This window comes from Triturus cristatus, chromosome 10 (genome assembly GCF_964204655.1).
Source record: "Triturus cristatus chromosome 10, aTriCri1.1, whole genome shotgun sequence".
Classification (NCBI taxonomy): Eukaryota; Metazoa; Chordata; class Amphibia; order Caudata; family Salamandridae; genus Triturus; species Triturus cristatus.
Window position 1 is genome coordinate 1,204,893,494 of NC_140593.1, and position 23,400 is coordinate 1,204,916,893.

General features: G+C 48.6%; 2 protein-coding genes across 3 annotated transcripts in view; both read right to left on the reverse strand.

The window, feature by feature from the left end:
• Window positions 1-23,400, reverse strand: part of LOC146797067 (RNA-binding protein 10-like) — a 297,765-nt gene that overhangs the window by 55,545 nt on the left and 218,820 nt on the right. The window lies entirely within an intron of this gene.
• LOC146797068 (uncharacterized) lies at window positions 15,480-23,106 on the reverse strand. Of its 2 annotated transcripts, none has more exons than XM_085629690.1 (2): window positions 21,132-23,106; window positions 15,480-15,658 (listed from the first exon to the last, which is right to left on the reverse strand). In XM_085629690.1, exon 1 carries the CDS (start codon window positions 23,020-23,022, stop codon window positions 22,018-22,020), a length of 1,005 nt encoding a protein of 334 aa, XP_085485816.1. In that variant the 5' UTR covers window positions 23,023-23,106; the 3' UTR covers window positions 15,480-15,658; window positions 21,132-22,017. The 2 variants fall into 2 exon arrangements, with proteins under 2 accessions (XP_085485816.1, XP_085485815.1); XM_085629689.1 differs by having other exon boundaries at window positions 15,480-15,666.

Genomic DNA, 23,400 nt, shown 5'->3' on the forward strand with positions numbered 1-23,400 from the left:
CTTTAGAGGTGGCACGGCTCATGTGGGGTTTGGCCAAGGACACAAAAAGCTGATTAGACTTGAGCGCCCTCTTAACATCTCCTGCACAGGAACCTTAAGGGAGTCTAACAGTTTGGAGATGCAGTAATGCATGAACCTTTTCCACTTATCAGGTGCGAGGGCTTTCGCACACAACTGAGAGCACAAGAGATGGCGCCTATAGTTTTTATTTGACGTTTTATCAAACAAGTACATAGATATAGCGGGGTATATGCAGGTCGCAGTTCAATACTCAGTGGCGTAGGAGGCCTGTATGCAGGACATCTCCACGCCAGGTGGATGAAGTCAGCTTGTTCGTAGATCATAGGCATCGGTGTGAGTGGGAGGAGTCTATTTTTGATCTTTGGGCAGGTGTAGAGTATTTTAGAAGGAATTTAAAATGTATTAGTTTAGGTCTATGATTCATTGACACTAGTTTGATTTTTATGCAGCAGTATGTCCAATGGGATATGGCAACTTCAGTTTGCGAGTCTCTACTCCACTCCATGCAGCCCTGGAGCGATCCAGGAGGTCTGCGCGTGTTGCAGAACATGTTTTGTATAAGCAAGATACCCATCAGGCAGGCTTGTTAGAGCATATCGAATAGTTTCTTACCTGTCGGTGTAGTTTTGCAGCTTGAAGATCTTTCTGGATTCACTATGCTGTGCATTATTCCGCGATCTGGTGGTTGGGTCCGGATTCGTAGTCTTTCTTTTGTTTTTTTTGTAGCCCAGGCGGGCGTCGAAGTCCCACCATTTGGTGTACCTCTTGTGACGTCGGCGTGCTTCCTGCGGAAGTCCCACCTTTGGGGCGCCATCGACGGGTTCTTTTTTCCTTTCTTCTCTCTCTCTCTTTTTTTTAACCCTAGGCGTTAAGTAATTTTCTTATATATATCCTTTCAGTTTTGTCTTGTTATTTCAGTCTTTGTCCTTCCACCCTTTTTTCTCCTGCCTCATCTTCCTGGCGGAGGTGGGTGGGTTCGCTAGTGAATCCAGAAAGATCTTCAAGCTGCAAAACTACACCGACAGGTAAGAAACTATTCGTTTTGCAGCGTGAATCTTTCTGGATTCACTATGCTGTGCATAGATTTTGTAGCGGTTTGTTATCTCTGTGGCGGCTGGGTGGAAGATGAGCGTTGGTCGTTGAATATATGTTGGAGCATCTTCTGTCCTACTTGTGCCTCCTTGTTCATCTGTATATCCACGCAGTGGTGCTTGGTGAACGTGTGCACCGAAGCCCATGTTGCCGCCAGGCATATGTCTTGAATAGGTGTATTAGCCAGAAAGGTGATTGTTGCTCCCTTCTTCCTTGTGGAGTGGGCCCGTGGCCCCTCAGATAGTTCTTGCCCCACCTGTTTGTGGCAGAATTGTATTGTTAGTGCAATCCATAGTGCGATGGTGCTTTTTGTCACTGGTCTACCCAGGAAGCTCATTGCGAAGGACACAAAAAACTGCTTGGTTTTCCTGTGTTCTTTTGTCCTCTTGATGTAGTGTATCACCACCCTTCTAGCGTCTAGAGTGTGCAGTGCCCTCTCTGCGCTTGTTGCTGGGTTCTGAAAGAAACTTGGTATTTGAATTGTTTGATTTATATGGAATGCTGACACCACCTTTGGCATGAAGTGTGGGTCCGTTCTCATTACGACTCTGTCCTTGTGTATCTGGATGTAGGGCTCTTGCAGCGTTAGCGCTTGCAGCTCGCTTACTCTGCGCAGTGAGGTTATTGCCACCAGAAAGGCTGTCTTCATTGTTAGCATTTGAAGGGAGGCCTTGTGAATGGGCTCAAAGGGCGCCTTCATAAGTTCCGTCAGGACTATGTTGAGGTTCCATGCCGGAGGCGGCATCCTCTTTGGTGGTGCTATTCTTTTTGCCCCTTCCAGGAATCTCTTTACTACCCGTGACGTAAAGAAGCTTCCTCCGGTCTCACCTCGTATGTAAGCTACGATCGCCGCTAGGTGGACCCTCAGCGACGATTAGCATAGTTTCACCTTTAGAAGGTGTGTGAGGTATCTAAGCACCGTTGATTCCTTTGTCAATTTATTTTGCAGTTTATTTTTGCTGCACCACATTGTGAGCCTTTTCCACTTTTCCCCATAACATTTTCGTGTTGTTGGTCTCCTTGCCTCCCGCAGCACTCGCATAGTGCTTGGAGGTAGTTTAAGATGTGCGAACTCTATGTCTTCAGGAGCCAAGCTGCCAGTCCGAGGCTCTCTGGCTCTGGGTGTAGAACCTCTCCGTTCTGCATGGAGAGCAAGTCCTTTCTTTTTGCGAATTTGTGTGGAGGTCCCTGTGCCATCTCCACTATTTGTGAGTACCAGGTCTGTCTTGCTCACTGTGGTGCCACCATGATCATTGTCATGTTGCTGGTCTTGCACTTGTTGAGTACCCTGTGTATCAGTGGTATTGGTGGAAAAGCGTATGCAAATGTCTTTGACCAACTTATCCATAGGGCATTCCCCTGGGATTTTTTTTCTGGTTGTCTGGATGCAAAGTTTCGGCATTTTGCATTCAGGTGTGTTGCAAACAGGTCTATTGTCGGTGTACCCCACCTTTTGAATAGCCTTTGCGTTTCCTGTCCATTGAGCTCCCACTCGTGGGATGCCGAGGTCTGCCTGCTGAGCCAATCGGCTTCCACATTGTCCTTCCCTGGTAGGTGTATCGCCAGCAGGTCTATTTTGAGTGGGATGGCCCACCTCCAAATCTCTTGTGCCAGAGTTGAAAGGGGGAACGATTGTGTTCCTCCCTGCTTGTTGATGTAGAACATTGTGGTAGTATTGTCCGTCTGTATCAACACTTTTTGGTTGTATAGCTGCCTCTGGAAGGCCTTCAGGGCTAGCAGTACGGTCTTTAATTCCAGGTAGTTGATGTGTCTGACCGCATCTGCTGGAGTCCACAGACCCCTCACTCTGAGCTTGTTCATGTGCGCTCCCCATCCTATCTGGGATGCGTCTGTGGTAATGGTCACATAGTTGGGTTTGGTGGTGTCAAGGGCTTTCCTATAGTTATGTTCTCCCTGTTCCACCATGCTATCTCCTCTTGCACTGCGTGCGTAACAACCACTAGATCCTCCCAACTTCCGTTTGCTTGTGACCATTGTTGTTGCACCATTCCTGGAACGGTCTCATGTGAAGCCGTACATTGGGGACTAGGTGAATGCACAATGCCATCATACCCATGATCTTGCTCGCTGTACTCACTGTCAGAGCTCGCCCCTTCTGGTAGAGACGCGTCTCCTTCAGCAGGGCTATTGTTCTCCTGTCGCTGGGAATGACCGTTTTGTCTAAGGTGTTGATCTGCGCTCCCAGGAAGATCTTCACCTGTTCTGGTTCCATTGATGACTTCCCCCAGTGTATCGAGAACCCCAGGTTTGTTAGTGTTCTTGTCACCCGCTCTGTGTGCTCCTCGCACTTGTCGCGAGTACTTGCTTTGATTAGCCAGTCGTCTAGGTAAGGATACACATGAATCCCTTCCCTCCGTAGGTACGCTGCTACTGCTGCAAGGCCTTTTGTGAAAACCCTTGGTGCGGACTTTAGACCAAATGCCAGGGTTGTGAATTGGTAATGGTCCTGGTTGATGTTGAACCTTAACAGGTTTTTGTGGCGCCTGGTCATCGGGATGTGCAGGTTTCGGCTTCTCCTCGTCCAATTTCACGCCAAAAGCTGCTGCAGCACTCTTGACGACCATGTTGTATGCCCCAATGTCGTCTGGCAGTTAAGGCCTCGAAGGATAGGTCTCCACGGGCTCTTCGGGATTTTCGGCGTCGATGTCCTGCCATTCCAGCTCATGTGTCGTCGACGGCGCCGAGCCGTAGATCGACTGCTGCTCCTCTTCCTCATCTTCTCCCACATAGTAGGGGTCTTCTTCCTCCTCTTCAGGATCTCTCGACTGCTCTTCGGCGTCGAACTCTTCCTGTTCTTCGATCTCGACGACATCCGTCGACGGTTTCGTTGGGATTTTGAATTTTTTCATCGAACTCCTTCTTCCTCTGAAGGATGCTCTCCATCTCCACCTCGAGCCTTCTCTTTTTCTTCTCCATTTCGGAGGCATGTTCGGCGTTGAGCGCTGGTCTTTTCGACGGAGCTTGCGTCGACGCGGCCTTGTCCTTTGTCGCCGAATGCCCCACCTCGTGGGCCTGCTTCGACGAACTCTGTTTCATCGGCGGCCTTCGGCACCTGGGAGTCCTTCTCGAAGGATCCGCTGGGCCTTTCGTCCTTGGATCCACTCGCGGTAGTCGAAATCTTCGGCGCCGGTGTTCCTTTCGAGGACTTTGACTCTGTTTTTCGAGAGTCACTCTCAGATTTTCGGGGCCCTTTCGGGGGTTTCGTACTCGACGTGTCTCCTACCTTGACAGGCGTTTTCTTATCGGTCTCTGCGACCGTGAAAACATCAGGTCCCTCGGCGATGTTGTCTTCATCGTCGTTGGAGAGGCCAAGTTCGTACAGCGACGGGGCCTTACCCTTGCCTTCCATGTTGAAGTTGGCTCTCCTCTGCCTTTCTCTCACCTGGAGTGTCTTCGGCGTGAAGACGGAACAGGCGTTGCAGTTCTTGCTCTCGTGGTCGATCGGCAGGCAAAGGTTGCAAACCGGATGTTGGTCCTTCTGCGCGTATTTGTGGTGGCAGTTACGGCAGAATTTAAAGGGTGTCTTGTCCATTGCGCTCAGAGTCTGAGTGCGCATTTTCCGATGGGCGTCGAAGATTGAGGATCTCCTCCTTCTTCGTCGTCCCGGCTGTATGCTCTTCCTCTCTGTAGTCTTCTATAATTTCTCCTTCGATGAAAGTCGTGTATTTTTCTTCTTCCTTCGTTAAAAACTCTGGAGCTTCTCGATGACGATCCAGACCCAACGGCGTAAAAAATAATCTGAAGATGGCACCCCAAAGGTGGGACTTCCGCAGGAAGCACGCCGACGTCACGAGAGGTACACCAAATGGTGGGACGTCGACGCCCACCTGGGCTACAAAAAAAAAGGAAAAAAAAAAAAGAAGGACTACGAATCCGGACCCAACCACCAGATCGCGGAATAATGCACAGCATAGTGAATCCAGAAAGATTCACGCTGCAAAAATTCTGAATCGGGTGTGGGGAGTCAGTAGGTTTCCCAGTAAAACCAAACCAGTGTGTCAGAGCAGAACCCTTTAGATTTTTAAATGTTTTTTTCAATTCAGGACATTTCAGACCTCTTCACGGAGGATGAACTTGTACTAAGAACACCGGAATAAAATAAGCTAACCTTTCCAGTTATTTCACAATCCCTAAACATAAACTTGTTACTTTATTTTGCTCTACAAAAAAGGTGCCTTTATTTGGTGGAATAGCATTACAAATCAGAATTTTGGGTGCATATTGCAAAGGGTTTAATCCCTGTAGGATGATGATGCGGCTTATCAACCTAAAGAATATGCACCTTAAGAGTATTCGCTACTGCAGATTAAATTTCATTATGAAGTGATGGCATGGATACTGGGCATCAAAAGGGCCCCCAGAATTTTTGACCCAGTACAGAATAGCTGCTGCTCTTCACTTGAATAGCAAAGAAATATACACGCTTCCAAAACTGGACAATTGGCTTGCCTGAGGGCTGGCTCCAAAACATATCTTCGGGATACTAAAAATCTACATGTCAAAACATCAAGGACATACATTTCAAAACCTTTACTAGAACCAATTGCTCAAATTCTTCCCATAAAGAAGAAAAGCCCTTCCAGCCCAACGCTCCAGCGTTCACATTACAATTGGGGTGTTTATGGTTCTGCTGGGTAATGGCAGGCATCTTTCTAGACTAGTTGACTGACGGATTATGGATACACATAAAGCAAAAGTGTCAGGGTGACCTGTGGAGGAACAATGAGTGGGCACTTCACAAAAGAACACAAAATAGTCCGACTGAGGTTGGCGAAGTCAAGTGAGCAGCACCAAAGTAAGCTGGATTTATATGGACACAGTTCAAGGAAGATTCGACATAGCAGAATTTAGCCTCAAATTTGCCTGCATGCCATACCAACCCGAAAACGTTTATTTGCATCTTACAGCAGATATAGCACCTGGACGAGATAAAAGATAAAAAAAATCTATACATTTCTCAGTATATAGTAGTTTGAGTCAGAAAGTATTCGACTAAGACTAAAATACTGATGTTTACAAACAATGGGGTGTCTGAAATCAAACCCTCCATGACACGTTTGACATCCGACTATTCTGTTTACATATCATTTTCTTTGTTATGTGGTTTACATTTAGTCTCCATTTTAGTTTCTTGTTTGAGCTTAGCATTATTTTCTAATGGTGGTTTGTACATTTTTTTTATCATGAGAATGGCCCTTGCACACATTTATTCCCTATAGACACTGTCTCCCTGCAGTCTGCACATTTAGTTCCAGGGTCGCACAAATTCAGAATATTATGTATGGCTTTATTTTCTGTGCTCGTATAGAGAAGAGTCTACTGCTTCAGTCTAATTAACACGTTCTGCGCCTTTGGCACAGTCGGATAAGCTTGCAAGTTTATTATAAAAACAGAATCTATGCTGAAGTTGGTGAGAGATTCACTTTTTCTGGAGTTATCATGGAACGCTGCGGTGAGCTGTAACTAAAATGGAGTCCTGCTGTCTCGACCTTCATCCTGAGAAGGAAGATAGCTGTACACTCAGACGGAGGTGCATTTGTGGATGCATTAAGCCTGGTTTCCTGACACACAGTATCAAGGTATGGGGTTGAGTCATTCCAACAGGCCTAGCAGATGGTTAACTCCTGCTATGCTCTTTAGCATAAAGGCTAGTAATAGATAGGAGTAACTTTAGCAACATCATAAACAATTACCATGGTTGAATTGTTTGTGTTTTTCACTATTCTAACAATGCTTATTACAATAATGTCCCTTCTTTCTAACAAAGGCAGTTCTTGTTGTATTTACAAAGATTAGAGCTTTTCATATCTGAGTCTCATGATCTAGGTTACTGACAAAATCTATATCTCTGTAGGTTTAGGAGTGTGGATGCGATACTGTGAGCTAGCCAAACAGACCGTTATTTACTGATTATATAAGACGACCCCGTCTCTGTATTATAAAGTTTTGTTGTACTATATACACAGTCTTACTAGAATCAAAGAAACTATACAATAGCTTCACCTGCATACTCTGATGCTGTCCATCTGAGAAATCAGCTGGCAATGCCATCTGATGAAGATAACATGCAGGAAATGCATTTTGCTACGGACTGACATGTTTATGTGTGGCTACATCTGAATAAGAGGACTATTCATCCAAGGCAGAGTAGTGGAATACATGAAAACTGAGCTCAACCATTGCCCAGATGAAGCAATGTTTTATTGGTCCATGGATATATTGAAAGTTTTAGCAGGTTCGTGCCTAGGAGGCCAATCACTGGATACTCCCAGAGCAATCAGAAAGAATCAGGGAATCATACAGATTGCGAGGGTGAATCAGCCCCCCAAACCCCACCAATGGACATTGCAAAACATACAACAGGGTGCACAGAGAGTTTTTTAAGTGGCTAAGTCTACCTGAGGAGCATCAACTGAGCAAAGATCGACTGACCTACCTCTGGATAGAGACACCACTTGAAGACTGCAAGATAATACCTCCTCAGCCTGTTACCCCTCCTATTAAGATCGCTTATGGAGAGACAAATCCCAGTGGCTGAAACATAGCATTACATTAGCAGCGCTTTCAGACAAAGGAGGCTTCAGTCTACACCACCCCTACTTGTTAAGACTACTACACTGCAGCAGTATTGTCGGCAAACTGAAACAGGTGAATGTGGAGTTTTTGGTTCTATGGGGACAACACAACATGTATCATGATCTTGTACAGACAACACTCCAACACATCCCCCAACAAACCCAGCGGACAAAGCGTCCATCAGGGTATTATCCACAGCAGGCAGAAAGCAAAATGGCTTGCCACAGAAGATGTTGCCAATGCCCATGCATCTTTGCGGATCGCAGGAGACCCCCCATTAGTATGCTGGTCCAGAAGGTCTACCCACCAATGCTGAGCCCACCTAAAATTGAGGTACCAATGGAGCAAACACATGGGACGAGCAGAAAGCAGGAGGCCTGTAGTCAGATGTCTTTGAGAAATGGAAGATGCGCATTCGGTTGCTATGTCGGGATCATAACATAAATGTCCCAGTCTAATTGCAGAGATCTCAATAAGGAAATTGCAAAAGCCTTGTTCTGAAAATGGATTGACCCTAGCTGGGGAAAAGCCTGCCTTCAATGCCAATAATTGAGATATGGGAACACGTATGACTTGTGGACATGGCCAGAGACCACTAACATGACTTTCATGAACACATGCAAGACTGAAGTAAGCCCAAAAGTCAGAACAGCAAATGGCAATGGGAAGAACCCACAAAAAAGGGCAGGCAAATCTGGTGGGGTTCCCCGATAGGGAAATGGAGGTAAACATTCTGATTATTTATGAACACCATTTATTTTAAGTTTTCCTGTGCCAGAAGCTGAACAAGGTTATTTATAAAGTTTTATATAGCGCGAACAAGATCACAAAGGATATCAGAGCGCTTTACAATAGGATGAGAGGAATAACAAATGCAATAACATCCGAGCAAGTGGGCGTATCCTTCTAAGAATTTGTTCATAAGGAATCGTTCAGCTTCCAATTTTAAAGCCTTCGTTGAAGAGATTCTGCGTACTTCCGGTGGAAGAGAGTTCCAAATTTTTGGTGCAGTGCCGGAGAAGGCTTGGTGACGAGTTATTTTTTTTGTTAAGGATGAGTGGTTTCAGGAGGAAGGTAGCGGCACTTCTTAAGGCTCTAAAACCACAGGATAGTTCAAGTTTTTGCGCAAGGTACCTGGGAGTATTGAAGTGAAGGGCTTTGTGAGCCAGAACGGCAATCTTTAACTGAATTCGAGCTTCGTAGGGTAGCCAATTGAGAGATTTTAGGACTGGGGATATATGTTCGTATCGTTTGGTGCCTGTGACCAGTCTAGCCGCCGCGTTCAGAGTTGACCTTAGTGGAGCCAGGGCGTATTTGGGAAGGTCACAGAGGGTAGCACTGCTGTAGTCCAGCCTCAGCAAGACAAGCGCTTGGACCACCTGCTTGAAATCATTTAGTGGAAGGAAACGTTTGATATGTCTGAGTGACCTCAACAAATGGTTTGCTCCCTTACATACATTGCCGATATGATTTTTCATATTCAGGTGCTTGTCCATGGTGACTCCGAGAGATTTGGCTGAGTCTATGATGAGGAGTGCAATTGAAAGCAGTGAGGTGACTCAGCCATAGGTCTATCTTGGGGATGTGGATCGGAGGGGAGATGAGCAGGAATTCGGCTTTGGAAGTGTTAAGCAGGAGATGGTTCTCCGTTTTGAGTAGACCTTAGAGTAGTGTTTAAGGAGATGATGTTTACCAAGGATGAGATTTTCAAATAGAGTTGCGTGTCGTCTGCATACATGTGGAAGAGAATGTTCATGAGTTTAATGAGTTAGCAAGAGATTCCAGTAAAAGGTTGAAGAGGATGGGTGATAGGGCAGACCCTTGAGGGACCCCCATGAGTACAGGAGAAGGCTTGGAGAGAGAGTGGTTTGCCTTGACTCTGATCTGTGAAGTAAGAAAGACTAGAACCATTTTAACACCTGGTCAGCAAAACCCATTCTGTTTTGCAGAATGGATAGGAGGTTGTCATGATTAACCGTGTCGAAAGCGAAGGAAAGGTCAAGGAGAATCAAGAGACAGGATTCATTTATGTCAAGCATTTTTAAAATGTCATCCATAATGTGAGTGAGAGCCGATTCGGTGCGGTGTCCCTTCCTGAAACCAGATTAATGCTGGTCCAGAAGTTGATAATTCTCTATGTGACCACAAAGTTGAGATTGAACACATTTTTCTAGAAGTTTTGCTAGGGATGTTGGAAATGGGGCAGAAATTATTGAGATCAGTTTTGTCACCGCAAGAAGAGTTTACTATCCTTGTCCAGGTGGGGAGGAGTGCATTCTTGATTTCTTTGAAGACAGCCAGGGGCAACGGGTCACTGAAGTGGTTGATATTCTGAAGAATCTTGTGAATATAATTGTCACTAGATGGGATAAAGGTACCCCACGACGCGGTGTTCTTGGTGGTCGATTTGTCCTTATCAAAGGGGTCAAGGGAGGGGGATTGGGGGGAGTGACACTTGAGGAAGGCAATAGAGCCTTCTTAGAGGTGAGGTCAGCAGAGATGAGTTGATTTCTCCGAGAAGAAAGCGGCAAGATCAACGCATGAGGGTGGGCTGCCACCAAGTTCAGACTGGTTTGGACCAACGACTGATTGCTGTTTGACTAATTCGAACAATTTCTTGGGGTGGTTTTCCGCTTGATCCAGTTGGTGTCTGAAGTAGTCAGCCTTGGCACTCTTGATTTGTTTATTGTAGAGGCTCCTGATATCTCCAAGGAGTTTTAGTTGGTCCGAGGAAGGATTGGATCGCCAGGACCGTTCAACTGCCCTGAGGTTGCGTCGTTCTGTGTTTAAGTTGTCATTATACTGTAGTTTTGATATTTTAGTTGAGGCATTTTTGTGTTGGAGTGGAGCAATGTCATCCATGATGTAGGAAATTGTCGAATTGTAGGCATTGGTGAGTGATTGCACCTCGATCAAATCAGCTTGGGCGGAGAGGGCAGATTTACATTGGCCAGCTAGATCGTTAAGAGTTTATTGATCCGAGGTCTCTTTTCCATATCTTCGATTTCAATGGTTGAGCCTTCCTCATCAATACCTCCCTGTTAATGTAAAAGAGGATGCTATTGTGGTCGGACCAATCACAAGGGGTAATGGGATCTAGGGTTATGGTTGTGAGAAAGTGGCGCTGTATATACTGTTCCCTAATAGGTACAGGGTGTACAGAGTCCACAGTCCCCCAGAGGCTGATAGAGGTCAAAGTTAGGTATGACCTTACTCTCAAAAGTGGTAGCTTGGTCGAGCAGTAAGGCAGTACCAGAGGACAGTGTAAAGCATTTATTGTACACACTCAGTCAGCAAATGGTTTCACACACTCAATAACTGAACTCTAGGCCAATGGTTTATATATATAAAATATATGCTTGTTTTATTTTTAGAACCACAAAGGGGATAAAAATATACTTTCTCAGAATGAGAGGTTGAATATAAATACTTGTGTCTTGAGCAATAAATTGTTGTAAACAGTCACAGTTGGTTGCAATAAACAATCCTATATCCTAAACATAACAATGCATTGAGCTCAATGGTAAATTCAGGTTATTTGTAATAAATTACTTTTCAGATTACTTTTGGAATTCCAGGTCTGGCTCCTAGATCCAGCCCTGGGTCAGTATTCAGAATCAAGTGATGAAAGTCGACTTAATAACTGTAATGATTTTTAAATAATATTTAGCTATTTCAAAAGTTAGCACTTCGAAAATATTTCAAGGAAAACATTCAATGGATCTCTATGGCAAGAAATTCAAATTGCAGGTTGTGAGAAAGTGGCTCTGTATATACTGTTCCCTAATAGGTACAGGGTGTACAGAGTCCACAGTCCCCCAGAGGCTGATAGAGGTCAAAGTCAGGTATGACCTTACTCTCAAAAGTGGTAGCTTGGTCGAGCAGTAAGGCAGTACCAGAGGACAGTGTAAAGCATTTGTTGTACACACTCAGTCAGCAAATGGTTTCACACACTCAATAACTGAACTCTAGGCCAATGGTTTATATATATAAAATATATGCTTGTTTTATTTTTAGAACCACAAAGGGGGTCAAAATATACTTTCTCAGAATGAGAGGTTGCATATAAATACTTTTGTCTTAAGCAATAAATTTGTGTAAACAGTCACAGTTGGTTGCAATAAACAATCCTATTTCCTAAACATAACAATGCATTGAGCTCAATGGTAAATTCAGGTTATTTGTAATAAATTACTTTTCAGATTACTTTTGGAATTCCAGGTCTGGCTCCTAGAACCAGCCTTGGGTCAGTATTCAGAATCAAGTGAGGAAAGTCGACTTAATAACTGTAATGATTTTTAAATAATATTTAGCTATTTCAAAAGTTAGCACTTAGAAAATATTTCAAAGAAAACATTCAATGGATCTCTATGGCAAGAAATACAAATTGCAGGTAGAGTACTTTATCGTTACTTTAGTAATCCAGGACTGGGTACCTAGACCCAGGACTGGGGTCCTTATCAAAAACAGGTAAGTAATTTCGTTTGCAGAAATGGTACGATTTTAAAAGAATATTTCAAATTTGCAAAAGTAGACACTTAGAAGAAATTTCACAGAAAAGCAGACAATGGTTTCCTATGGGAGAAAAATGAGTTAGAGGTAAGTATAGTTGTGAACACTTTTCAGGGTCAGGGCTGGGCACCAAGATCCAGCACTGGGAGCTCATCTAGGAGCAGGTGAGTAAATTCGTTTTTGTCACTTGGCTGATTTTTGGTGGTTTTTTGTAGTTTTGAAAAGTTCACACTTAGAAGATTTTTGAAGAAAAAGCCAGTCAATGTTACCCTATGAGGAAAATGAAGTTAGCGGTTTAAGGGTAAGTACTCGACTGGCAGAGTTGAAATTCCAGGCATGGACTCAGGGGTCCCCCAGTGTCAGGTAGGTACAGTTGGTTCACCCTCAGCGGTTTCAGGACGGCCGGGTGCAGAGAGAGTTCGGCCCAATGTTATCCTATGAGGGATAGGGGGGCCTTGGTTGGTGGCTGCTGTCTGGCAAGCCACGCGGCTGTGGGAGCTGGGCTCCTGGTCACTTACTCAGGGCAAGTGGGGAAGTAGGTTAGTGTAGAGAGGGCACTGCCAGGGCCACTCGGGCGGCTGGGTGCAGGGTGCTTTTGAGCCTTCGGGCGCTCAATGGAAATCAATGGGAATGTTCCGGTTTGGAAAATGGCTGCAGGCTCGGGGACGAGGATGTTTCAGGTGCCACCACCACTTCGAGAGGTAAGTTGGGTAGTTGTAGGTTAGGTGGGTACCCCGGGATTGGGCACAGGGGGCCGCAGGGCGCCGGGTGCAGGGGTGCCTTTTGACGTCGGGAATCTTACCCTCTGGTTGATCGCGGCTGGGGTGGCACTTGGTTCTGAGGCTGCAGGCTTCCTCCGGGACGTCGAGGGGTGTCCTTGGGTGCCGGACTCGGGGTCACAGTCGCCGTGGGGTCGTCCTCAGGGTCTTTTTTCACTCCGGCACTGGCCAGGATTGGCTGGTGCAAAGTGTGTTGGGTCCGCGGTTCCGGGCTGCTGCCAGGGTTGAAAATAGGTTTCTTGAGTAGAGCCTCTACTCATGGGAGTCCCAGGGGCTTAGAGCCAACAGGTAGCCAGGTCCTCCGGGGTTGGTGAGGTTGCTGGCCACGAGAGATGCCGCGCTGGTGCAGGTTCGAGAGTCGACAGGCCGGTAGGGCTGGGGCCAAAGCAGTTGGTGTCTTCTTCTCTTTTTAGCAGCTGCAGGGCAGGTCCTTGTTCTTCTTGCTCTTCTTGTAGTTTTCTATCTGGAATCTGTCAAAGGAAGGTTCAGGGTGCCCCTAAATGCTAGATTTAGGGGCATTACAGGTAGGTGAAGGCCAGGGACCAAGGGGTCCTTGCCCTGGGGTGGGTACACCCCATATCCTGCCTCTCTCCTGTGGGAGGGGGGCAGTAGCCTAATCCTGATAGGGTAGGGCCCCCCATCCTCAAGATGGCGATAGCCCGGAGATGTGCTTCACCTCTGCCTCCCCCACCTGAGGGGTGGGGTGGGCAGGCTGGCACATTCCCTGTCCTTGTATGGGGTTTCCGGCCAAGCTTCCCTCCAGGGTGGGGGGTTGCAGAGGCCTGGGGAATCTCCAAGAGGCGGCATGCCTTTGAAGTTTCCCTTGGCTCATCCTGGGGGAGGAGATTTATCACCTCACCCAGGACGTGCATTGTTGCAGGCCCGGGAGAGCAGGGGCTCTCCCACCCAGGGGTCCAGCAACATGTCTGCGGTGTGGCAGCCTGGGCAGCCTCAGAGCAGACATGGATTGCAGGTTAGCTGTAAGGGGGCATCTCTAAGATGCCCTCTGGGGTGCTTAGTACATTAAATCCCACACTGGCATCAGTGCGGGTTTAATGTGCTGAGAAGTTTGAGACCAAACTTCCCAGTCTTCAGTGTTGCCATTATGGTGCTGTGGAGCTTGTGTTTGACGAGCTCTCAGCACCGCGTACTTGTAAATGGCAGCACTGTACTTACAGTGCCCAGGAATGGACCTGGGTACTATAGGGGCACAGGGCTCCTGCTCCTGTGCCCACACCATAGGCATAAGGCACCCAGCCAGCGGGGTGGCTGACATATGCCTTGGCAGTGTAGGTGATGGGCATGGCACACAGAGATGTGTGCCATGTCGACTCTTTGTTTTGTCCTGTGCCCAGACACTCAGCCTGCAAAGGCAGTGTGTGTGTGTAAGGGTACAGGGCCTCTAAGGGTGGCACAATGAGTGCTGCAGCCCTTAGAGGCCTTCCCTGGTCACAAGGCCCTGGGTACCTAGGGTACCATTTACTAGGGGCTGAACAACTAGGGGCTGACATGTGGCCAGGGTTTGTCAATTTGGAGTTTGTATTTTAGGGAAGGAACACAGGCCCTGGGTACCTGATTGGCAGGAGCCCAGGGCACAACAAGGAAAAGTGCATCAGCTATTAGGCAAAAAAAAAAGGGGGGGGGGGGGGTTACTGCAACAGAAACCCACTTTCTCACACAAGCCCCCCCCCAGCCCAAAGGCCAGGAGACTTCTGCCAAAGCTGGGAGAGTCTACCTAGTCTTTCAGGCGAGGAAGAGTTGGGGAAGTGGTTTGAAAGTTGCAGGGCCTACTCTGCCTTACATCCTGCTGCCTAGGTCAGTCCCTTTGGGGAGCTGGCCTGTCTTTTTAGTTTCAGGACCTAACTCCCAAGGCTCCTCTCCTTGTCTTTTACTGTCCTTGTCCCATCTTGCTATTTTGGGCTTAGTGGTGTATACCTCGGTAGTTTCTAACTTAGCCAGGGCTAGGCCCAGCTTACCCACAGAGGCTACCCACAGCTTGAGCAACCCCACCATGACCAATAAGGTCAGGGGGCCTGACTTGCTATTTGGCAGGGGGTTAGGCCACCATGCCAAGGTTAGGGCTGCCATGAAGGCTAACACCCAGCAGAGGCTGCTGACAGCTGTCAGTGCCCAGAACCACACCTTTAGCTCCTGACTGGCAAGTGAGGGAGCTATTTTATAGTTTTCTTTGGGTCCTGGCTGTTGGTCTGTTTGAGGATAGGGGGTCCCTACTCTTGGTAGGTAACGAATAGTTTCTTACCTGTCGGTGTAGTTTTGCAGCTTGAAGATCTTTCTGGATTCACTATGCTGTGCATTATTCCGCGATCTTGTGGTTGGGTCCGGATTCGTAGTCTTTTCTTTCTTTTTTTTTTTTTTCGTAGCCCAGGTGGGCGTCGACGTCCACCATTTGGTGCACCTCCCGTGACGTCGTCGTGCTTCCTGCGGAAGTCCCACCTTTGGGGCGCCATCTTCGGGTTCTTTTTTCCTTTCTTTTTTTTTTTTTTTTTAACCCTAGGCGATTGATTAATCCTTCTTGTCCCTTTATCTGTATGTTTTCATTTCTTTGATCTTTTCCATTTTACCCCCTCTTTTACTCCAGCCTCATCTTCCTGGCGGAAGTGGGTGGGTTCGCTAGTGAATCCAGAAAGATCTTCAAGCTGCAAAACTACACCGACAGGTAAGAAACTATTCGTTTTGCAGCGTGAATCTTTCTGGATTCACTATGCTGTGCATAGACTTTGTAGCGGTTTTCCTAATTCTGTGGCGGCTGGGTGGTAGATGAGCGTTGGTCGTTGAAAATGTGCTGAAGCACCTTCTGTCCAACCTGTGCTTCCTTGTTCATCTGAATGTCCACGCAGTAGTGTTTCGGGAACGTGTGCACAGATGCCCAAGTTGCCGCGAGGCATATGTCCTGGATGGGCGTGTTCGCCAGGAAGGCCACGGTGGCCCCTTTCTTCCTTGTGGAGTGAGCCTGCGGCCCCTCCGCTAGCTCCTGTCCAGCCTGTTTGTGGCAGAATTGAATAGTGAGGGCAATCCACCTTGCGATGGTGCCCTTAGTCACTGGCCTACCCATGAAGCTAGTAGCAAAGGACACAAACAGCTGTTTCGACTTCCTGAGTTCCTTGGTTCTCTCAATGTAGTGCATCACCGCTCTTCTGGCATCGAGGGTGTGCAGTGCCTTTTCTGCGTTTGTAGTCGGGTTTTGGAAGAAACTTGGTATCTGAATACTCTGATTCATGTGGAACGCCGACACTACCTTGGGCATGAAGTGTGGGTCCGTTCTCAGGACTATTCTATCTTTGTGAATCTGAATGTAGGGTTCCTGCAGCGTTAGTGCTTGAAGCTCGCTCACCCTGCGTAGTGAGGTTATGGCCACCAGAAAGGCTGTTTTCATAGTCAACATCTGCAGTGTGGCCTTGTGAATGGGTTCAAACGGTGCCTTCATGAGCTCCGTCAGGACCACATTCAGATTCCATGCCGGCGGCGGCAACCTTTTCGGGGGGGCCATCCTTTTGGCTCCTTCCATGAATCTCCTCACCACCTGCGAGCTGAAGAAACTTCCACCTTTTTCACCTCTGGTGTAGGCCACGATGGCCGCTAGGTGTACCCTTAGTGAGCTCGAGCAGAGGTTACTCTTTAGAAGGTGTGTGAGGTACCTCAGTACTGTTGAGTCTCTTGTCATTCTGTTTTGCAGGCCCTTTTTCCGGCACCACACAGTGAACCTCTTCCATTTTGCGCTGTAGCATTTTCGTGTAGTTGGTTTCCTCGCCTCCCGTAGCACTCGCATCGTGCTCGGCGGCAATCTTAGGTGTGCGAACTCTAGGTCTTCAGGAGCCATGCCGCCAGGTTGAGGGTCTCTGGCTCTGGGTGCAGGACCTCTCCGTTTTGCATTGAGAGCAGGTCCTTCCTCCTCTCGAACCTGTATGGGTCGCCTTGTGCCATTTCTTGAATTTGTGAGAACCATGTCTGCCTCGCCCACTGCGGAGCCACCAGGATCAGAGTCATGTTGCTGGTTCTGCACTTGTCGAGCACTCTGTGCAACAGGGGTATCGGTGGAAAGGCGTAGGCAAATGTCCTCGACCAGCTTATCCATAGGGCATTTCCCTTGGATTGCTGATCTGGTTGCCTGGACGCGAAGCTTTGGCATTTTGCATTGTGGCGTGTTGCAAATAGGTCTATTGTGGGAGTCCCCCATCTCCGGAAGAGTTTCTCCGTTTCCTGGCCATTGAGCTCCCACTCGTGTGATGCTGAGGTCTGCCTGCTTATCCAGTCTGCCTCCACGTTGTCCTTCCCCGGTAGGTGAATTGCCAGTAGATCTATCCTGAGAGGTATGGCCCATCTCCAAATCTCCTGAGCTAGGGATGAGAGTGGGAACGACTGTGTCCCCCCTTGTTTGTTGATGTAGAACATCGCCGTGGTGTTGTCTGTTTGGACCAACACCCTCTTGTTGAACAGGTGTCTCTGGAACGCCTTCAGGGCTAGTAGGATTGTTTTCAACTCGAGGTAGTTGATATGGCGGACCGCATCTGCTGGGGCCCATAGACCCCTCACTCTGAGGTTGTCCATGTGCGCTCCCCATCCCTTCTGCGATGCGTCCGTGGTAATGGTCACTGTTGGGATTGGTGGTGTCAGGCTTCTCCCTGTTGTTATGTTGTCTCTGTTCCACCAAGTTATCTCCTCCTGCACTGCGTGCGTAACAACCACTAGATCCTCCCAACTTCCGTTTGCCTGTGACCATTGCTGTTGTAGCCATTCCTGGAATGGTCTCATGTGCAGGCGTACATTCGGCACCAGCTGGATACAGGACGCCATCATCCCCATCATCTTGCTCACAGCCCTCACTGTCAGAGCTCGCCCCTTCTGGTAGAGCTTCGCCTCCTTCAGTAGAGCCTCTGTCCTCCTGTCGCTGGGCACTACTGTACTGTTGCGGGAGTTGATCTTTGCCCCCAGGAAAATCTTCACCTGCTCCGGTTCCATCGATGATTTTCCCCAGTGGATCGAGAATCCCAGATTCGTGAGGGTGTCTGTTACGCGTTTTGCGTGCCTCTCGCACTTCCCGCGTGAGTTTGCCTTGACCAGCCAGTCGTCCAAGTAGGGGTAGACATGTATTCCCTGCCTTCGTAGGTGCGCCGCTACCGCCGACAGGCATTTTGTAAAGACCCTTGGTGCTGATTTTAATCCGAAGGCCAGGGTCGTGAACTGGTAGTGTTCTTGTTCGATGTTGAATCTTAGAAGGGCCTTGTGCCTTCTGTTTATTGGGATGTGAAGGTAGGCATCCTTGAGGTCCACGGTGACCATGAAGTCCCCTTCTCTTATCTGTGGCAGAACCTCCTGCAGTGAAGTCATTTTGAACCTTTGCGTTCTGATGAACTTGTTTAGGTAACGGAGGTCTAGTATGGGTCTGAGGTCGCCGTCTACCTTCAGAACCACGAAGTAGTTTGAGTAGACCCCTTTGCTGCGTTCTCTGAACGGCACTGTCTCTATGGCTCTCTTTTGCAGGAGTTTCCACGTTTCCTCTCTGAGTATTGCCAGTTCTTGGGCCGATCTCAGTCTTCCCTTTGGTTTCCTGTTTGGAGGTCTTTTCTCCAAATCTACGCAGTATCCGTACTGCACAACGTTCCGTATCCACTTGTCTGTGGTTATACGCCGCCACTCCTGAAGGTAGAACCTCAGTCTTCCGCCTACTGGTGTCGTATGCTCGTAGGCTCTTGAATCTTCTCTTCCCCCTGATGACACTTGTTTGCGCCTCACCCTTGGGGTCCTGACGAGGGTAGGCGTCCTCTTGCGTGCTGAGTCACTTCGTCGAGGGCTGTTCGCCCCCTCTCCTCCTTTGGCCACGTCCGTTCCCTCTCCCGCGAAAGGACTGGCCCCGAGGTTGATATTGCCAGTTTTGCTTCTGCTGACCTTGTCCGTGACCTTCACCCTGCTGACTTTGTTGGAACGCCTGGTGCGACGTCCCCTGCTGGCTTCCTCCCCTACCGTAGGGTCTCCTCGAGGGATTTCCTCGCCTCATTCCCCTCAGCTGTAGGGCCCCCATGGACCTCGCCGTCTCGTTTTCTTTTTTCAGCTGGGTGAGCTTGTCGTCCACTGTTGCTCCGAACAGTGTCTCTCCGTTGAAGGGGGTGCCAAGGATGTTGTTCTGCATTTCCGGTTTGAATCCCGAGATTCTTAGCCATGCATGCCTCCTCTCTGTGACCCCTATGGCCATGAGTCTTGCTGAAGTCTCTGCCCCATCCAACGCCGTCTTTATACAGGAGTTGGCGATGTTCTTGCCTTCGTCTATCAGGTGAGAGGCTCTCTGGCGGTATTCTTCGGGGAGGTGCTTTACTAGCTCCCCCATCTCATCCCAGTGCTGGTATTGGTGTCTATTGAGGAGTGCATTTGAATTCGCCATGCGCCAGTGCATTGCGGCGTTCCTCTCGACCTTTCTTCCTGTGAGGTCAATCCTCCTGCTCTCCTTATCCGGAGGTGGGCCCGAAGTTGCTGGTACGTTGGCCCTTCTCCTGGCCGTGGAGGCTATGATGGAGTCCGCAGTCACGCTACCCTTGATGTAAGGGGGGTCCAGGGAGGAGTGCTTATATTTCTTCTCTGTCCTGGGCGTGATCGACCGGCAGGTCGCAGGTTCCTTGAAGGCTTCTCTCCCCTGATTCATCACGCTTTGCAGCATGGGGAGGAACTGGCTCCTTGTCTGGATGGGGAGCAGTGTCTCGACGAGAAAATCGGCTTTCGGTTTCTCCTCGTCGAGTTTGACGCCGAAGGCCATTGCTGCGCTCCTGACCACCATATTGTAGACCCCGATGTCGTCGGGTGGCGAAGGCCTCGAAGGGTACGTGTCCACGGGCTCCTCCGGGTTTTCGGTGTAGAGATCGTGCCATTCGACGTCGTTGCTGGTAGATGCCGCCGATTCGTAGAACGACCGTTGGTCTTCTTCCTCGGCTTCTCCCTCATAATAGGGCTCTTCTTCCTCTTCGAGATCCCTTGTCAGCCCTTCGGCGTCGAACTCGTCTTCGACCTCACCGACGTCCGCCGATGAAACCGTTGGAATCTTGAATTCCTTCTTCCTTTGAAGGATGTTCTCCATTTCGGCCTCGAGCCGCCTCTTCTTTTTCTCCATCTCGGAGATGCTTTCGGCGTCGACCGCGGGTCTTTTCGATGAAACTTGCGTCGACGTCGAACGTTCTTTCTGCGTCGATCGGCCCGTTTCATGGGATGCTTTCGACGACCCTTGCCTTTCGGCGTCTTTCGGCACCAGGGAGTCCTTTTTCTAAGGATCCGCTCGGCCTCTTGTCCGTGGTTCCCCCTTTGGACGTCGAAGTTTTCGGCGCCGGGGCTCCCTTCGTGGACTTTGACTCAGATTTTCTCGAGTCACCCTCGTGTTGTCGAGGTACTTTCTGTTTTGCGCTCGACGATTCTCTTACCTAGTCTTCTTTTTTCTTGTCGGTCTCTACGACCGTGAAGTTTTCGGCTGTCTCGGCGACGTTGTCCTCGTCGTCCGTGGAGAGGCCCAGATCGTAGAGCGTCGGGGGCTTCCCCTTGCCATCCATGTTGGCGTTGTCTCTTCTCTGCCGCTCTCTCACCCTGAGTGTCTTCGGCGCGAAGGCTGAGCAGGCGTTGCAGTCGATACTCTGGTGATCGACCGGTAGGCAGAGGTTGCAGACCGGATGCTGGTCTTTCTGCGCGAACTTGTGGTGGCAGTTTGGGCAGAACTTGAATGGCGTCTTGTCCATTGCGCTCAGGGTCTCTGAGCGTGCATTCTCCAAGGCCGTCGAAGAAAAGGGGCGCTGGTCCTCCTTTCTTCGCGCTCCTGATGAAATCTCTTCCTTTCCTGATATCTTCTAGTGATTCTATCGACGAAACTCGCTTTTCTTCCTTCTTCCTTCGAGTGTAATTCTGGAGCTTCCCGATGACGATCCAGACCCAACGGCGGAAAAAAGAATCTGAAGATGGCGCCCCAAAGGTGGGACTTCCGCAGGAAGCACGACGACGTCACGGGAGGTGCACCAAATGGTGGACGTCGACGCCCACCTGGGCTACGAAAAAAAACAAAAAAACAAAGAAAAGACTACGAATCCGGACCCAACCACAAGTTCGCGGAATAATGCACAGCATAGTGAATCCAGAAAGATTCACGCTGCAAAACACCCCTTCTCCACCCTTTGTTCTGCCACCTGAGGAGCCACTAATTCAGGCTGGACAGTTGCCTGACTAGTCAGGTCTTGTGGTTGGCTAGGGGGGGCTTTACCAGTGCCATTGTGGGAGTTTTCCCTTACTGGGATAGAATCTCCCTGGCTCTCTGGAACTGTGGCTAACAGTTGCCCACCTTTCCTACCCTGTTTCTTCTCACTCTTTTGGGACTCAGCTGCACTGACTGCAGGTTGAGCCCCCACAGGTTCTTTGGGCGAGGCCTGGCATTGGGCCAGCACCTCTCTTTGTCTCAGTTCCACATCTAAGTGATCATTCCCCAAGAGACAATCAAGGGGGAGGTTTTTACTGACTATCACTTTTCTCCATCTAAGGGACCCAGCTGTGGCTAGGGGCACTATAGCCACAGGCCTAACAGTGACTCCCCCTGGGACAGTTCTTACCCTTCTTGTTTCCCCTGGGACATATTGGTGTGGGAATACCAACCTGTCATGTACCACAGTGTGACTGGCACAGGTACCTCTCAGGGCAGTGGCTGGGATTCCATTCACCAGTAGGTGGTGGAAGTGTCTACTTCCTTCTGGGATCTCCAGCTTGCTTCTTGGGCCCATTCCCCAGTTGAAAGCTAGGAGGACTTCCTCATCTGAGGACCCTCCCTCCCAAGCTACACTGGCAACCCCTGGGGCTACACTAGTCACCCCTGGAGCTGTACTAGGAACCTTATTTTTAGGACAGCTAGAGTCCTGGGTGTGGTGTCCAGCCTTCTGACAGTTGAAACACCATATTCTGTTGGGATCCCAATTCTTACCTTGGTACCCTGGTTTAGTTTGTGAGGTGTCTTTGGGCCCAACCTCCTGGTCAGGTTTTTGGGGGGCTACCTGGGACTCCTTTCTTTTATCCACAAGGGGTTCACTCTCTTCTGGGGAGGTTTTGGGACCCCTTGGTTCTGGTCCCTCCCAGTGGACGTCCTAGTCACCCTAGTCTTGACCCAGTGGTCTGCTTTTTTTCCCAATTCTTGGGGGGATTTTAGACCTAGGTCTACCAAATGCTGATGCAACTTTTCATTTGTGCAGTTACTCAAAATATGTTCCTTCATGAATAAATTGTACAATCCAGTAAAATCCTGCACACCATGTCCAGCTAACCAACCATCCAGTGTCTTCACTGAGAAATCTACAAAATCAATCCAGGACTGGGTCTGGGTTTTGTGAGCCCCCCTGAATCTAATTCTATACTCCTCAGTGGTGAATCCAAATCCCTCAATCAGAGCTTTCTTCATGAGGTCATAGGATCCTGCTTCTGGCCCAGAGAGAGTCAGAAGCCTGTCCCTGCAGTTACCAGAGAACAGTTCCCACAGGAGTGCCCCCCAGAGAGGTTTCTTTACTTTCCTGATATCACAAGCCCTCTCAAAGGCTGTGAACCATTTGGTGATATCATCACCTTCCTCAAATTTAGGGACAATCCCGTTGGGGATTTTAGGATCAGAAGTTTCCTCCCTATCCTTGTTTTTATTATTGCTGCCACCATTGATGGGTGCTAAACCCATCTCTCTCCTTTCCTTTTCTAGAGCCAGGAGCCTGGACTCTAGATCTATTCTTTTGGCCAGCCTCACAAGGCTGTCCTCTTCACTGGGGGGTCCCCCAGTGTTGTCTCTGGGACCAGAGCCACCTGTGTGGTCTCTAGGTGCCCAGATGCTATGTCTTGAGTGGGAGGGTATGGGTGCCATCTCCTCCCTAGGGAATAGTATGGGGAGGTTGCTGTCCACCTCCCCTGTTTCCCTTTCCTCATCTGACTGGCCATCACCATGTTCAGATGGGTGGTCTTTAGCATACTCAGCCAGGAGCTCCTGGAGCCCTTGTTTGGTTGGATGCTGACCCATTTGTAAATTTTTGAGATTACATAAGGACCTCAATTCCTTGAAAGACAAGTGTAAGTAAGGTGTGAGGTCGAGCTCCTCCACCAGGTCCATGTTATTATTATCACTAATAGCTGGGTTTGTTTGAGACATTCTAACCTGACAGTTCTAACCCTCTACCCTGACTATAGTGACTTTTATTTTTCTAAAATTCTAATGGGACTTAAGCAAGGCCCTAGCAAGACTTTTAGTAATTTTGGAAAAACCAATCAGAATTCTAAAGGCAATTTTTAAGAGTTCTGTCGTGTGATCAGATGGTAACTAAGTAGTCCAACAAATGCAAGTTTGTATCCCACCGCTGATCCACCAATGTGAGAAAGTGGCTCTGTATATACTGTTCCC

Excerpts from the sequence above, each read along its gene's own strand:
- LOC146797068 (XM_085629690.1), bottom strand. The coding sequence starts at position 23,022 with ATGGGTCAGCATCCAACCAAACAAGGGCTCCAGGAGCTCCTGGCTGAG.